This window comes from Prinia subflava, chromosome 14, assembly GCF_021018805.1.
Source record: "Prinia subflava isolate CZ2003 ecotype Zambia chromosome 14, Cam_Psub_1.2, whole genome shotgun sequence".
Taxonomy (NCBI): domain Eukaryota; kingdom Metazoa; phylum Chordata; class Aves; order Passeriformes; family Cisticolidae; genus Prinia; species Prinia subflava.
This window is the reverse complement of record NC_086260.1, coordinates 13,110,187-13,126,512: the sequence shown is the minus strand read 5'-3', so window position 1 is coordinate 13,126,512 and position 16,326 is coordinate 13,110,187. Positions and strand designations below refer to the sequence as shown.

At 56.8% G+C, this 16,326-nt stretch overlaps 1 protein-coding gene across 8 annotated transcripts in view; it reads right to left on the bottom strand.

The window, feature by feature from the left end:
* The window catches only part of IQSEC1 (IQ motif and Sec7 domain ArfGEF 1), a 260,347-nt gene extending 248,357 nt beyond the window's left edge, over nucleotides 1–11,990 (bottom strand). For 3 of the 8 annotated variants that reach the window (XM_063411970.1, XM_063411972.1, XM_063411971.1), the window contains exon 1: nucleotides 11,541–11,978. In XM_063411970.1, coding sequence (XP_063268040.1) covers nucleotides 11,541–11,806 — 266 coding nt within the window. In that variant the 5' untranslated portion in view covers nucleotides 11,807–11,978. Of the gene's footprint in view, nucleotides 1–11,540 lie in introns of all 8 variants that reach the window. The other 5 variants (XM_063411968.1, XM_063411969.1, XM_063411973.1 and 2 more) reach the window with 3 other exon arrangements.
* Nucleotides 11,991–16,326: the final 4,336 nt, after the last annotated feature.

Here is a 16,326-nt window from a genome sequence, read left to right as displayed (position 1 = left end):
AGTCTCTGTTCCAGGTCAGCCCTCCCAAGGCATCATGTTCACACAGAAACAGTCACTTAAAACAGTGGCAGTGTCAGGAATAAAGCCACGGGATCAGACCACACACCCACTCCCTCAGCAGACAGCTCAGACTGGCACTTAATTCTCCAGCAGGGTTCCCTACTCCAGAGTAAAATACTCAGAGGAGGCCCTAAGAGTGCCCCCAGTGCTCAGAGCCAAGTGAGGTCAAGGAAATAATGGGTTTTTCATGAGCAAGTGGAGGTGAAGATCATGGCTTATGTCAGCAAGTTCTGGTGATGTATCACATTACATAATAGGGAAAGCTCAGTGCTGGGAAGCACTTTCCTCAAGGAGTTACATAACTCTGCCATGTGTTTGAAAAAAATCATCCTGTCTTGCTTTCAGAGCAAGCAGGAGAGAGCACAGACAAGGCTCAGCCCCCCGGGCAGGAGCTGCCCTCATCAGATGCATTTGGGTGGAGATGAGACACTGGAGGAAGTTGTCAGATGGGTGAAAAAAGGCAGGTGAGGGGAAAAAAAAAACCACACAAACAAAAAACCCCCCAGCACATTAAAACACCCCGTGAGATGAGAGCCTGATGTCTATTGTGGAGTACCAAGAGCAGCACCAGGGATGAGTTCCAAGACAGGCACGTTTCTACCACCCTAAAGTTGTCACTATAGTGAAGGAGAGCAGAGAAGGCAGGAAAAAACACCCAAACCATGATAGTTTTCCAAGCTTTTTCTGCTTTTCCAAGGATTGGTGGCATCCTCCAAGGCATGAAGTGCCCCTGGAGATGCTGAGGTGTCCCTGATCCCCTGGGATGGATGTGTGCTCACACACCCTGAGCTGCTCCCCCCTCATCTCTGCACCCTCAGCTCCCACAGCCCTGCCCAGGGACAGGAGCAGGTCTGGGGGGACACAGGGACACCCCAGAGAGAGCACAGCTTGCAGAGATCCCCTGGTCCTCCAGCCTGAGGCTGCAGCCACCCCCCACCCTAATGCTGCAACACCTGTGCCCCACCAAACCCCTGTAATCACAGTGCTCTCAAGAGATTCCAGCAAATCTCCTGGTTAGGATTAAAAACAACCTGTGCTGCTCAGCACAGAATCCAGATCTAAGCCCAGCCATTCTCTTTTTTAAGCACCACAGGCCAGGAAATCTGCAAAGCACAACACTGGCAGCTGGGGAAAGCAGGAGCAGAAATTAAATTTCCCTGCCTCCCTCCTTCAGTTGCAGTCACCTGCACATCAGGCCCTGATTAAAGATTAAAGCAGCACGAAGGTGAGCTCCATCTACAGCAGGACATGGTCACAGGAGCCTGGCAAGCTGCGTGCCACTAGGAATAAATATGAGCAGGAGGAACTCTTGACCTTTGATTCAAGAGGTCTCTCCTACCTTATGTGAGGTAGTTTTTATCACCCTTTTAGAATTCCCTTGCAATGCAGGCCACGAGCAGCTATTGAATTCCATCCACAGTCTCAGATCGCTGCCTTCAAAGCTTTCCTCCCAAGCCATTTGGAAGAAAGGTCACAGGGAAGTTCTTCCACTGGTGATTCTCCTCCCTGCCACGCCTGGCACAGCCACAAACACAGCCCCGGGGCAGGGGCAGTGCTCAGCACTAACTCTGTGCTAGCACTGCTGCCACAACCTCAGCAAACCTGAAACCAAGTCAGCTCTCTCCCTCCCTCAAAGACAAAGTCATTCTTTCAACCCTTGACAACCTCAAGCACGCAAGAAGTGGTGGACTCAATTAAAAGCTTAAAATAGAACCAAGCCTGAACACTGAATATAGATTTTTTTCCACCTTATTCTAATCTAGCTGGTTCATTTGCATTAGATCCCAGCCCTCCCCTTACACAGCAGGGCCTCACTCGTTGGGTCTCAGTCAGGGAGAGCAATGCCAGGAAAGGCTGTGCTAAATGAAGAGGAAAACCCTGCAGGAAGGAGCCACGGGAAGGGTCAGACATCCCCAATTCCTGGAATTACAGCCTGCCCCCTCTGTGGCATCACACACCCAAGTCGTGTGCATCAATTGAGATGCAAGATGGTAGAGGCTACTTTTGCCTTTTGAAAGATCAGGACACTGTGTTTGTTTGTATCAGTGAATTTTACCAAGAGTTACACCGAGGGTTTGAGAATCCCCACACACAGCCCTGCCTAGGTGAGGCAGAAAACCAGGCTGGAGGGACAGAGCCCAGCAGAAAGGACAGAGCCCAGCAGAGAGCCAGGCTGGAGGGACAGAGCCCAGCAGAGAGCCAGGCTGGAGGGACAGAGGCCAGCAGAAAGGACAGAGCCCAGCAGAGAGCCAGGCTGGAGGGACAGAGCCCAGCAGAGAGCCAGGCTGGAGGGACAGAGCCCAGCTGAAGTTCTTTGGAGTGCACACAGCTTCTCCAGCTTGAAGCCAGGATCAAATGCAGAAAGGTGGAGTGCAAGGAAAAGTCAAAATACACCTATTCTCCACGACACAGAGCCACTAATCACAACTCTCAGTGGCAAATAAAACCCCCGGGGATATTTCTACAGCTGTGGGTTCCTTCTTTGCTGTCACTACAAGGACTTACCACAGAACAGCCCGGTCTGCTCACAAAGAACACCACTGCACAGGCTGCAGAAAGGCAGCCTGAAACTCGGGGCACACACACCCCAAGCCGTGCTGCCACTGGATCCTGGCACTCGAGTCAGGAATTTAAAATAACCCTCCATCAGGGTGCTTTGGATTTGAATATCAATGCCTAAATTTCCAGAGGAACTCACAAGGAGAGCATCAGGGGAACAAAGGACCATCAAGCAGAATGCTCCTGAGCCAGCTGCCGCTCTGAATTCCGTGGTGGATGAAGGTGAAGTGGCTGCAGCAAGGTGAGCAGCAGGGATGAAGAAGGAAAGCTCAAGGCTTTGCAATCCCCCTCTGGAGCCTGCCCTGGGCACGGGACTCGGGGCCGCTCACATCCCCTGCACTGCCAGGGACCTTCCCCTGCCATTCCCTGCTCTGAGCACGATTCCAGCACGGCACCAAGGAGAGAGCCCAGCAAACACCCACTGCAGCAGCCCTGGGGCACCCAAGGGCGCAGTGCTGTGCCTGGCCTGCCAGGAAACCACGCTAAAACAACATTGCTGTCTACCACCATCCAATACAAGTGGATTTGCTTTCTTTTCGGTTGTCAAAAAACAAAAAAACCCCTTAATTCTAGTGAAATATAACTTTCTAAATTCAGGAAACCATACCAAGAGATCAGCGCTGCAGATTGATGGGACCTGAACTGGAAGACAGTCGTTTGTCTGGAATGACTCACATGCATCCCTGACATTTTGCTGTATTTCCTGGACCATTAATAGCACACAGAAGACAACCAAACAAGATTTTCTACTCCCCACGCCTGAGCAGAGAACCATTACACTCACAGAAGAACAATGAGGAACAAAATGTTGCTGCGGTGAACCTCTGAAATTGAGGGAACCCGGACCAGCCAAGCAAAGAGAGGTCGTGCCCACCTGATGATAAAGTATTTATTTATATTAAAGTGTCCCATTTCTTACCTGTAACCAGCTCGAAGAGGTGCTGAGCTCTACCCAGCCCAGCGTTCCCCATTTACACCTCACTAATGACTGCACCCCGCCACGTCTGTGTCTCATTAACAATGATCATTAACAGCTGCTCTGCTAATTGAGCTCACTCAGAACCTCCAGGACGGTTCTGTGCTTACACAGAGCTCTGGGGCCTCAGCCCTGTCCCGGGTCCCCAGGTTGTTTCCTTCTGCACTTTTCCCACCTTTTCCCTTTATCACTGTACGTTCCTTTTTTCCTATAGAAGCTTTTCTTGCTGTCCCTGCTGTCCCTGGCCAGATTTAACCCCACCAGGGTTTCAGACTCCCCAGAGTGATCCCTGTGAGTTCAGTCTGCCTGTGCTCCCCACAGCTCCGTGTTCGTACCCAAAAGGGGCAGTCAAAAGCTCCCAAGTCACTGCAGTCAGTGTGAGCCAGGAGAATCCAGCCAAGCTGGAAAACCTGACAAACATCAGCTCCCAGCTGCATCCCCAGCCCTGAAGAAGGCCGGGAGCCTCCTTCCCCACCTTCCCCTGCTGCTTCCTTTGCCTCAGTCGAGAATGAAGTGAATTCACACTTAGTAAATCTGAATTACTGCGGTGCAGTTACAGATGTATTACATGCATGTCTTTGTCTCCACTTGCGTCTGCCGGGGAAGCCTGACTAGAAATCTTATTAACATGCAAATAATGTATATTATATTTCAATCAGTTGCTATAGAGAGCTGCTCAGTAGCAGCATTTTTCTTATCTAGCACAGCAGTAGGACTCAGTCTACACAGATACCTCGCAGCAGAATAATTCCTTCCCTACGAATATTTTAAAACGGCACCACTTGAAAAGTTTTCCCTCTGCACTTTCAGACAGAACTCAGCTCACGAGGAGCCCTCAGCTGCGTTCACAGCAGCCTCTCCGAGTCTGGGAGATGCGGGAGGAGCGCGGGTGTTGCCATTAGAGACGGGCTCCAGATGGGGATGGGAGTGAGAGCAGCCGGGAGCGGGCGGCACAGGGAGTGGGGATGGGGATGGGACAGGGATGGGGCAGGGATGGGGATGGGACAGGGATGGGGATATATGGACAGCCCCACTCCCCACAGGACACAACAGCAGGGAGAAACCCCACCCCCGGCCAGGGGTTCAGCTTCTTTCAGCCGGGAAAGCTGCTCCCTGTCCTGCAGCGTGTCACCCTCTTCAGGTGTTTTGGACACTTTGCAGCAGACTCAGCCCTGGAGCCAGACTGGGAGAGCTGGGGGTGCTCACCTGGAGAGGAGAAGGCTCCAGGACAGCTCAGAGTCCCTGGCAGGGCCTGAAGGGGCTCCAGGAGAGCTGGAGAGGGGCTGGGGACAAGGGACAGAGGGACAGGACACAGGGAATGGCTCCCAGTGCCAGAGGGCAGGGATGGATGGGATTTGGGGCAGGAATTCCTGGCTGGGAGGGTGGGCAGGCCCTGGCACAGGGTGCCCAGAGCAGCTGTGGCTGTCCCTGGATCCCTGGCAGTGTCCCAGGCCAGGCTGGACAGGGCTGGAGCAGCCTGGGACAGGGGGAGGTGTCCCTGCCGTGGCAGGGGTGGCACTGGGTGGTTTATGGTCCCTTCCTACCCAAACCAGCCTGGGATTCACTCTCTGATTTTATCATTATTAGTTTTTCCTGCCACAAACCACACAAACCACATCATTAAGCTCCAACAAGTTGTTTTAGAGCCACCAAGGCAGCCAGGATTTTAGGAGGCTGGTTTCTCCCAAGTGTGCTGTTTTACACAACATTTCTCACCCGGTGTCTGAGCTGCCCATCAGGAGATCATTAACTCTGACTTGCCCGGTTTAAAAGAGCCATCAGTGCCCCTGCCCACTGTGCCAAGGGCAGAGAACAGCTCAGCAGGAGGGACTGAGGACACACTCCTCTCCTGCTCCTGTCCTCAGCCTCAGGGCAATGACCATTAACAGCAGCAACTCCTATGCACATTTCTGGTCAGCAAACCCAGCATCTCTCCCTCTCAGCAACAGCTGAGAATTCCAGCATTTTAGGAAATGCTCTGGAGAGGAATTCCTGGCAAGGAATGTGGTGAAGAAAGCAGCCCAGGGATGCACCATCACATCCATCTCTTCCAGCCACGCTGCTCTGCTGCACCACAGCCTGCTCACACTGTCTCCATTTCCAATTCAGCAATTCTGCTGAGAAAAACAGCGCAATTAGGCCGGGATACGGGCAGAAAGGAATGATGACAACCTCGTTCACGGGCTCGCTGAGCTAAGATGAAAGGCAGGAGGCTGGCAGGTACAGCCTAAAAGTATCTGCAGGCTGCAAAACACACACAGAAAAGGTGCAATTAACATAATAGAGAGGGTCTGAGTCGGAACGATGGGATCAAATTAGAATAATGCAAGTGTGGGCTGCACATCAGGAATTACTTCTGACCTGCAAAATCCACTTACCTAAGCAGCTTCCCACTCACCTCCCTGGTGCCTGGCACGGGATGACCTCCCTGCACCTGCACGCAGGAGCCCGGGGCAGAGCACAGCCCCAAAGGACAAACACAGCTCACCTGGGACAGCCTGCCTGCTCTGGGGCAGCTCTGCCCCAACTGGGGCTGGGACCCCAGCTGAGCCCCCCAACTGGGGATGGGACCCCCAACTGGGGATGGGACTCCCACCTGAGCCCCCCAAACTGGGGATGGGACCCCAGCTGAGCCCCCCAACTGGGGATGGGACCCCAAAGTGGGGATGGGACCCCAGCTGAGCCCCCCAACTGGGGATGGGACCCCAAAGTGGGGATGGGACCCCAAAGTGGGGATGGGACCAGCTGTTCCAGCTGGGAGTGGGGGACTACAAAGCTGGGAAGCTCAAGAGCTGTGTTCTGTGTCAGCACAATAAAAGGCTCCACTGGAGGAGGATTCCAGATCCAGCGAGTCCTGGTAATTCTCTAGGACTGCTCTGCTCTGAATGGGACATACTGACTTCAAGTTTTGAAGCCGTCTTTAAAGCTATTGTGTTACAGGATGAGTTACTTTCTGCTACACTGGTTTTTCTCTCCCAAAACAACAGGTATTTCTGCTGTTCTCTTTCTGGACCATGTTCTCCCTCCTCCCCCACACTTCCCAGGAACTTTATTGATACCAGCACTCTGCTCTGTCCTCCCTGTGCTCCTGGCACAGGTTTAAACCATGCCTTGGTCTATTGATTGTACAGCACACATCAGTTTTCAAATGGATTTGTCTTTACGTGTTATCATTTAGTTTAACGTTTAGCAGATATTAAGTACAAGGATTTGCCAATATTTCAGAGATCCAAAATAATTTAGCTGAGTTTAGTTAGCAAGTTCCCATCTTCTCACACATCCTCACACTATTGATTTCCTGCAGCCTGCCAGCAGCACAAATGCCTGTTCTGAGGGATGCTCACCCCTGTGCTGCTGTCCAAATCACACTAACGACCCCAAAATGAGAGCTTCAAAAGCAAAAAGCACTATCCTCAGCGTGAAACCCTCACTCTCAGGGCTCAGCAGTCCCACCATTCCAGTCACGGATTGAAAATTAAGTGAACAGGGTTCTCTGGAGTTATTTGAAGGTGCAAGTTTCTACCCAAAGCTGGAATTGCACCATCCCCACCTGCCCCAGGGCTGACAGGACACACAGCACCTGTAGGAACAACCTGCTCATCCTGGACACAGCCTGTGCCTCCCACATGGACACGTTCCCCTGAGCCCAGCCAGACAAACACGAGGGGGTGATGCTCTGGTGAGAGCTGTGCTGGCACCGCAGGATTGCAGCCACAAATCCCCAAATCCACAAAGCTCACTTCCCCACGCTGCTGCTGGAGGGGCAGGGCCGGCAGCAGCGCTCCAGGGAGGCAGGGAAGGCAGAAGCTTGCCCAGGCAGGAGCTGCCCTCAGCAGCTGCTGGTACCTCCACTCCAGCACAGCAAACACAAACACGCTGCTGCTCGATCTGCGTCATGCGAGCAGCCTGTCTCAGCAGAGGACATCTCTGGAGGGATGCAGGGAGGGGAAAAGGCCCAGCCCTGCTGTCTGTGGAGGAATGCAGTGCGTGGCTGAGGCTGTGTGCAGGGCAGCTCCGCGCCCGCAGCCACAGCCCGAGTCACAAGCTCGCTGTATGTAGGACACAAGGCAGCCTTCACATGTGACTGTCACCAGAGCAACAACTTGAGCCACGCACTGCTCCCGGCACACCTCGCCCGGACCCAGAGGGGCTCCAGGCACTCGGGGGTGCCTCACAGCCCCGCACTGCCGCCCCAGAGAGCAGAGCCAGCCCCGGGTTCATGGAAAAATAAACCAGCCAGGCCAGGTGCAGAACGCAGCCAGAGATGCAAGCAGCAGCCCCTTCAGCCTCTCTGTCTCACCAGACAACTCTGCCCTCCCTCCTCCTCCTCAGCCTCTCCCCAGGCACTCTCCCGTGGAAAAGCAGCACAGTTTTTAACTTGACTGGGATAAGAACAAGCATCCCTCCCTAGGCTGCGAGGGGCCAGTGCTGAACTCTCAGACACACAAACAGTCCCTGTACAGATGTGAGAAAATGCAGCACATTTGGGTTTACACCCCCCAAAAAAAGTGCATTATCGAATTAGACCGAGGAGCTGAGCTCCAGAGGCTCCTGCTGCTCCTCAGACGTTAAACGAAGCGGATTCATTCAGAAGCAGCCTTACGCAACTCAGAGTTAAACACCTTAACGAGTTAAACACCTTTGTTATCTTCCTGCTGCTGATTCACCACATGTAACAAAGCCTCGTTATCAACTATCCTCAGTCCCACCGCTGCACTGGAATGTTGATTTGCTCTCAGCAAATCATTATAAAATTAGCGAGACCGCCCTCGATCCTTTTTCTGGTCTGTCCTTGTAGGAGAAGGAACACACCTGCACCTGCTCACCCAGCCCTCTGCTCCTCACTCCCTTCCTCCATCAGCACCTGCCACAAAAGAAACTTCTTTTCCACTCTGTGACTTTCTGGAAGTGCATAAACCAGATTATTTTTATATATTTATATACATATTGGACTGAGTGTCTTTCAGAAGTCTGTCTCAGAGCTCATCAACAGTTCCCCTCCTCACAAGCTACAGAATTTCTACAGCTACACCAGCTTTTCCAAATTATTTAAGCAGTCTTCACCTGTATATTCCTTCCACTGCACGAACTGAAAACTTTTAGGACTTGTGGGGATTTTGTTGTTTGGTTGTCACAGTTTTTTACTATCTTTTATTAAGTATAAGACCTGACCACAACCTTATTATCTCGTATAACTTTTCCACACTTCCTTTTATACAAGTTAACCACATCTGGCCATGAGGAGCCCCTGTCAGGGAGCCACAGCCACCTCACACGGGGAGCTGGGGCAGGGCAGGAGTCCAAGCAGTTCAGAAAAAGTGTTCAAGATAACTTCTCAAAGCCCTGGTGCATTTGACTGAGAGAAGCCCGGCTTCCTTTAAAAAGGATCCCATTCTCTTTAGCTTTGAAGCACAGCAGTGTCAGGAGGGGCAGTGGTCACTGCCCATTTCAGCATCACTGGCACCGAGCTTCAGCACACAAGGGATCCTCATGCCCCACCCAGACATGCCAAGGTGAGAGGGACAATTCGGTGTGAGGAAAGTGGGGCTGAGCTGCTGACAGCAGAGCTACAGACCCTGGGACCTGCAGGCTGGGCTGTCAGGAAGCTGAGGGCACCGTGGCACCGGGAGAAGTCTTTAAACAAGGGTATTATTCCCTATTTGCCAGCTTGGAGACTTCCTCCATCATTTGTATCCAGCCAGAGAATAAACTGATGCCATGGGTGGCTCCTGTCCCTGCTCCTGGACAGTGTGGGGGCCTCAGGAGCCACAGCCCTGTGCCAGGGCCACACGTGTCACCCAGCCAGGCAGGCAGGGCCACCTGCCGGGAAGAAGGGGCTCCCTCCCAAGGGAGGACAATTTTGGGGGAGGAGAGGGGACAGCAGGACCGCTCAGATGAAGGGGCCCTGGAGCTGTGGCTCCCCAGGCAGGCACGTGGGCCAAGGGCCAGGCCAGATGCACAGGGCTGGCTCCCAGCTCCCCACTAAGCCCCCAGGCTATGCCTCAGAGCAATACAACTCTGCCATAAATATCCCAGATTAATTCTGATCCCAGCATCAAATCCACTTAAGAGACTTAAAAGCCTCCGAGTCCCCAGAGCTGCCTGCCCAAGGAGGGCTCTGCAAATGAGTCCTGGGCTGCAGAGGAGAAATATTATCAAACAAGGCAAGCCATTTGTACAATTTTTGGTAATGTCGTTTGCAAGAGACAAATGGGACAAGATAGCTGAGTTGACATCTCGTACTAGAAGCACAGCCACAAAAATCCTCGGGTACTGGACATGGATACACAGGATGGGATTAGTGTAAATATTCCATGTTTTCTGGAAACTGCTCTTTCTCCTTAAGGGATTGATTGATTGATAAATGACAGCATGCTCTCCAGTTTATTACAGGAGCTATTTACTTTGAGAGAGACATCTCTGTTTATAAAAAAGCCTAAAGTGATTGCGCCAGCATCACAGAAAAAAACCAAACCCTGTTAACAGGGACGGCAAGAGGGGTGCTGGGGAGGCAGAGCCACTTCCCTTGCCAGTCTGCTCCCTGGCCAGGGGCAAGGCTTGGCAAAAGGAGCAGGCAAAGGGGACACCGAGTGACCAGAGACCCTTCGGAAGGCTCCACGGCAGCACTCTGAGGAACGCGCTGCTCCGGAGCACCAGCACCCCCCGCTCCGAGCACGGCAGCGGCAGCAGCAGCGCTTCCACCGTGCCGGCACCCGGGCAGCTCCGGGAATCCCTGCCCGACACCGCTCTCCGGAGGGAGATGCCCGGGCAGCTCCCGACCGAGCCAGCGGCTCCTCCGGCAGCGGGACGGGCACTCCGGGCATCCCGCCGGATCCCGAGCACCCCGGGCATCCCACGGCCGGATCCCGAGCACCCCGGGCATCCCACGGCCGGATCCCGAGCACCCCGGGCATCCCGAGGCTGGATCCCGGGCACCCCGGGCATCCCACGGCCGGAGCTCGGTCCGGGCTCGCCCTCCCTCGGGCGATGCCGTGTCTCGTGTCCCGTGTCCCGTGTCCTATATCCATATCCGTATCCCGCATCCCGGCCGGGCGCCGCCGCCTCTGTATTTATTTATACCGCCGAGGAACCCGAGCGCAGCGGATCACAAACAGCCCATTGTGCTGTGTGCAGCAGCGAAGTGGGCTCGTAATCCCATGCATGCTTTTCCCACTCCGCTCCGGGAAAGCCGAGCCTTAAATACTTCTCCAGAAGTAAAAACACGCCGGGAAAGCGCCGGCATCAGTTCTGGCTATTCCCGAACCCCGGCTGCTTCGGAACCGCGCAGCTAAGCGGCTTTCCCAGCGCTGGCAAACGCAGACGATTAATTACAGCTTAGGGAGGCTGCAATAGATGCGGCGGCCGGAGCGCAGGCGGCCCGAACGGGGCGAGCTGGCGCTGGCCCGGGCCAGCCCGCCGGTGGCGAGCGGCCAATGTTTACTGACCCCTGGCCGGGTCACTTTCGATAGCGGCCGGAGCCGGGGCCGCTCCCGGAGCGCCGCGGGCATCTCCCGGGGGCCAGCGGCTGCCCCCGCGGCCAGCCCCGCTCCCAGGGCGCTCGGAGCGGCGGGAACGCGGCGGGAACACGCCGGGCACGGCTCTCCCCCAGCCCGGTACCGCGCTCTGCCCGGGGCATCCCCCGAGCGCCGCGGGCCGCCGTGGCCGCAGGGCCGGCCGTGGGCAGGGCGGGCGGGGAGCCCCGGCTCGAACCCCCGGGACCCCGGCGGGGAGCGAGCGAGACACGGCACCCGCTGGGGCCGGGGCAGAGGCCGCGGCCACCCCTGCGCAGCCCGGGCTGTCCCCAGAGCCCCCGGGGCACAGCCCGCAGGGAGCCCCGCTGCTCGCAGCTTCGGGCGGCCGGAGGCAGCAGGGGAACGGGAAGAGAAACCCCGCCAGGGAAACCCCCTCCGCGAAAAAGGGGCAAAGAAAGGCGGGCAGCGCTTACTTCTCGTGCCTGGCGTTCTCCTGGATGGCGCTCAGCACCCCCGGGGGCGCGGGGGGGACGCCCTGCTGGAGCCGGCATGTGGCCAGGTGCCGGTGATGCTCGTCCTGCAGGCAGGCGTTTTCGTGGTACAACTTGGCCACTTGCTGCTCCAGCTCGTCTATCCTCCGCTTCTGCTTCTCCAGCAGCTCCTGCTGCGTCTCGATAATCTTGTTCAGCTCCTTCAGGTACTCGGCCGCCTTGCTGGGGTTCTCGGCGGGGCTCTCCATGGCCGCCCCGCACCTCCGCGGCGCGGGGGGGGGCAGGCTCCGGCCAGCGCGCTCCGCTGGCAACTTAAGCGAGAGGGGAGCAATAAATACCCCGGCGGAGAGCGGCGTCCCCTCCTAGAGCCGCGGCCGGCCGGGCGGGCGGCGGCCCCGCGCCGCCATTGCTGCCGCTCGGCCCCCGCCGCCCAGCGAGGGCAGGGCCGCCGGCCGGGGGAGCCGGAGCCGCCGCCGGAGCCGCCCGGAGCCGCCGCCGAAGCCGCCCGGAGCCGCCCGGGCCGCGGCGCCGCTGGCGCACGGCGCTGTCCCCGCGGCCGTCCCGCCCTGCCCGCCCGCAGCCGGGCTCTCCCCGCCCGCAGCCGGGCTCTCCCGTCGCCTGGCAGCGCCCGCGCCCCCGCCGCGCTCGGAGCCGGGCATGGGCAGGGGCGCGGGCCGTCCCTGCGCCGGGCCCGCCGCTCCCCGCCTCCCCCGCCGCGGCCGCCGCCGCCGGGATGCGCTTAAGTAACGGCGGCCGCTCCTCCCGGGGGCCCGCGGGGGCTCGGCGAGCGCCCCATCCCCGGCTCCGCATCCCCGGCTCCGCATCCCGTGCCTGCATCCCGTCCCCGCATCCCGTCCCCGCATCCCGTCCCCATATCCTATCCCCGCTCCCCATCCCCGCTCCCTGTCCCCGTCCCCGCTCCGGCCCCGCTCCGTCCCCGCTCCCCGCGGCGGGAGAGCCCCGGGAGCGGTGCGGGAGCGCTCTCGGAGCGGGCCCCGGGCGGCGCGGGGAGCAGCGCGCTGTGCGCGGGCGGGCGGGGACCCGGCCTGCGGGACCGCAGCTGTCCCCGCCACCCCGGGGGCTCCCGTGGCGGGGGTGGCAGCGGGGGTGGCCCCCCGAGCCGGGCGCCCCAGCAGCACGCCCCAAGGCAGGGAGCAGAGCCCGCCGCCTCTCCCGTCAGCATCCCTGGCGTTAAAACCTCTGTCGGTGAAACGCCGCTTCCCGCTAAGGCTGCAGCAAGCCAAGAAAAGTTGCCGAGGTTTTGGGTCCTGTATCATCCCAAGTGTGTGTTGGGAATGCTTGTGAGAAGCGGGAGTAGGAAAGGGAAACGGGGAGATACTGCAGGAAGAAGATAGGAAGGTGAAGACGTGCTTTACTCCTCCCTTCCTCTCTATGTCTCCCTAATTTTTTCCCCCTCATTTTTCTACGTTTTCTCTCCACCTTTCCATTTCCCAAGTTTACAACTAATAGAATTTCCTCAGAGGGGCTGTTCTGCCGTCACCGACGCCCCGGCCCTGGGTGGTGGGGTCAGCTCCTGCTCGCCCTTGGCAGGATGCGCCTTTCCGTGCCCGCTCCGGGGCCTGGGGACCGAGCCCGGCACGGGCTGTCCCGGCTGCTCCCTCCCGCAGTCAGGGGGAAAAGGGCCGCGACGGGAGGGCGCAGCCCCGGGCAGAGCCCTGCGGCACTTTCCAGGGGCATTCTGCCCTCAGGCAGAAATCAGTTATCGCCAAAACTGGTGCGTTTGCTCTGACACTGGTGCAGCGAGGGGCTGTTGTGACTGCCGAGGTGACTGAAGCATGAAAGACTCATTTCCATCCCTAGTGGGGATCCTGACTTCACAGACACGTCTTTAGCTGCTCTCTGAAGAGACCAAGCCTCCTTCCCAGCAGCTTGATTAGTATTTTTGTGGGAATTCTTGGAAATATTTTTTTCCCGAATACTATTAGTTCAGAATGTATCTGCTCAAGTGCAGTTTCCTCTGCTCTGGGTGGAGAGAGCAGCTTATCACGGTATCTCACTGAGGCAACCTGCACGGGAGCAGGTAGCCAGAGCATTTGTCAGGGGTTAAATCAATAAATACAGCAAGTGAACTTGCTTCTTGTATGCAAAATAAAATGCAAAGCAAGACACCCAGAACTCATTAAAGTATGCGCAGGCAGTAGAAGCTTATTAAGCATTTCACACCAGGACAGTGGAAGTGGAGCAGCAGAGCTCCTGCAGCCAGGGTCTGTCCAAGCTCCCCTTTTTGGCAGAAATCCCCGAGCTCACGGGCCCACGAGCCCTGCTGAGGAGGCAGGAGCTGTGATAAGGGTGAGAGTTTCCTGCTCGCTTTTCCCTGCTGCAGGAAAACGCCTCCATTCCTGGAGGAATGGAAAGCTGTGTCTGTGGGTGAGCTGGGCAGGGGCTCCCTGCCCCTGCTCCTCCTCCTGCCCCTGCTCCTGCCCCTTTCTCCTGCTCCTGCTCCTGCTCCTGCCCCTGCTCCTGCCCCTTTCTCCTGCTCCTGCTCCTGCTCCTGCCCCTGCTCCTGCCCCTTTCTCCTTCTCCTGCCCCTGCTCCTGCCCCTGCTCCTGCCCCTGCTCCTGCCCCTGCCCCTGCTCCTGCTCCTGCCCCTGCTCCTGCCCCTTTCTCCTTCTCCTGCCCCTGCCCCTGCTCCTGCCCCTGCTCCTGCTCCTGCCCCTGCCCCTGCCCCTGCTCCTGTCCCTGCCCCTGCTCCTGCCCCTTTCTCCTGCTCCTGCTCCTGCTCCTGCCCCTTCTCCTGCTCCTGCCCCTTCTCCTGCTCCTGCCCCTGCTCCTGCTCCTGCCCCTGCCCCTGCCCCTGCTCCTGCTCCTGCTCCTGCTCCTGCCCCTTTCTCCTGCTCCTGCTCCTGCCCCTTCTCCTGCTCCTGCCCCTGCTCCTGCTCCTGCCCCTGCCCCTGCCCCTGCCCCTGCCCCTGCCCCTGCTCCTGCTCCTGCCCCTGCTCCTGCTCCTGCCCCTGCTCCTGCTCCTGCTCCTGCTCCTGCCCCTGCCCCTGCTCCTGCCCCTTTCTCCTGCTCCTGCTCCTGCTCCTGCCCCTTCTCCTGCTCCTGTCCCTGCCCCTGCTCCTGCCCCTGCCCCTGCCCCTGCTCCTGCCCCTTTCTCCTGCTCCTGCTCCTGCCCCTTCTCCTGCTCCTGCTCCTGCTCCTGCCCCTGCCCCTGCCCCTGCTCCTGTCCCTGCCCCTGCCCCTGCCCCTGCCCCTGCTCCTGCTCCTGTCCCTGCCCTTTCTCCTGCTCCTGCCCCTGCCCCTGGCTCCTGCTCCTGCTCCTGCCCCTGCTCCTGGAGGGTTCTGTGCCTGCTTTAGGGGGGTTTCTCCCCCTAACGAGCCCCCCAGCCTGCCCTGCCCTGCTGCCTGTGCTTTCCCACAGAGGACACGGGGTGCATCAAACCTGCAGGCAACCCTCTCCACAGGAAACCTGAATTAGCCCCAAAATACCTGAAACACTCAGACATGCCCTGGGCTTGGCACCTGGAGCCTGAGCCGTGTTCCTGGCGGGTTCTGGATGCTGCTGCTGCTCAGCACTGAGAGAGGAAGGAGGACTCTGTGTCTCGGGTTGTCTCTGCCCCTCCAAAAGCCTGAATGCTCCACCAGGCTCTGTGAATTGACAAGGAGAGGTAAACTTAGAAGATAAGCATATTCATAGAATCAATAATATATTCAATCTCTGCCTGTGAAGAGACAGATTGTAAAAGCAGACCCAGCTTGTTCAGATTTGCTCAGTTAGAAAATTAAGTGACATCAAGCCTAACCTTTTAAAATATGAAAATCATCGAAATAGCATTCTTATTACTTGCTAACATCCTACCTCAGACTGGCCCTTCCCATAAGCTACGCAGCACATGGTTAATTCTTGCCTGGGAGAGTGCCAGGGAAGATTTGAATATGAAAGGGAATGTTGCTCATTCAGTAAGTAGGATTCTCTTACTCATTTATTATTGGCAAGAGATAAATCACAGAGAGGTTGGGGCTGGAAGGGACCTCTGGAGGTCATCCAGTCAACTTCCCTGCTAAAATACCCCATAACCTTCGGAAAAACCTTGAAGTGTCTCGAGTTTTGGTGTTTTCTGGCAAATCAGTGCCCTGCAGAGGACCCATTTGGAGTGTTCAGAGTCTGCTCCAGACTCAGAGTCACATCCCTGGTGCCCACAGGCTCCTGTGCTGTTTGATGCCCACCAGAGATCAGCACAGCCCTGGTCCTTGAGCCTGCCAGAGCTCGAGGAGGGTTTGGCCAAGGCTCTCAGGGAAGCCCAGGGTGGGATTGTTGGGATTGTGCAGGGCCAGGGGCTGGCCTGGCTGGTCCCTGAGGGTCCCTTGCAGTTCTGTGTCTGTCTGTCCTGTTCTGAGAGCCTGGCTCTTGCACTCCTGCCCAGCTTGGGTGGTTTATCAGAGGTAAATTTATAGTTCTGTGTAGAGGCTGAGCATGAAATGTCACTGTTTCAGAAATGGTTTGGTGTGGCTAATAATGCCATGGGTGAGCAAACAGATGAAATAAATTTTTTTCAAAGGAAGATAAGACCAGGAAAAAGCCTGTGATACATATTTTTCTATGTAAAATTAATTAGGTCAGTGCAATATAAAAAAACAAGGATCCAGAAGTCATGCAGTGATTTGTGCTCAATCTTAACTCTGCCCTCCACCTCTCTCTTTTAAAATTCTCTTCGAAGCCACTTCTTTCTTGGCTGCATTTCTCTCTTAGTTGCCCCCCAGCCCCCTTAAATCTCTGCCTCACTTCTCAGTTCTGCTCTGTGTTTAG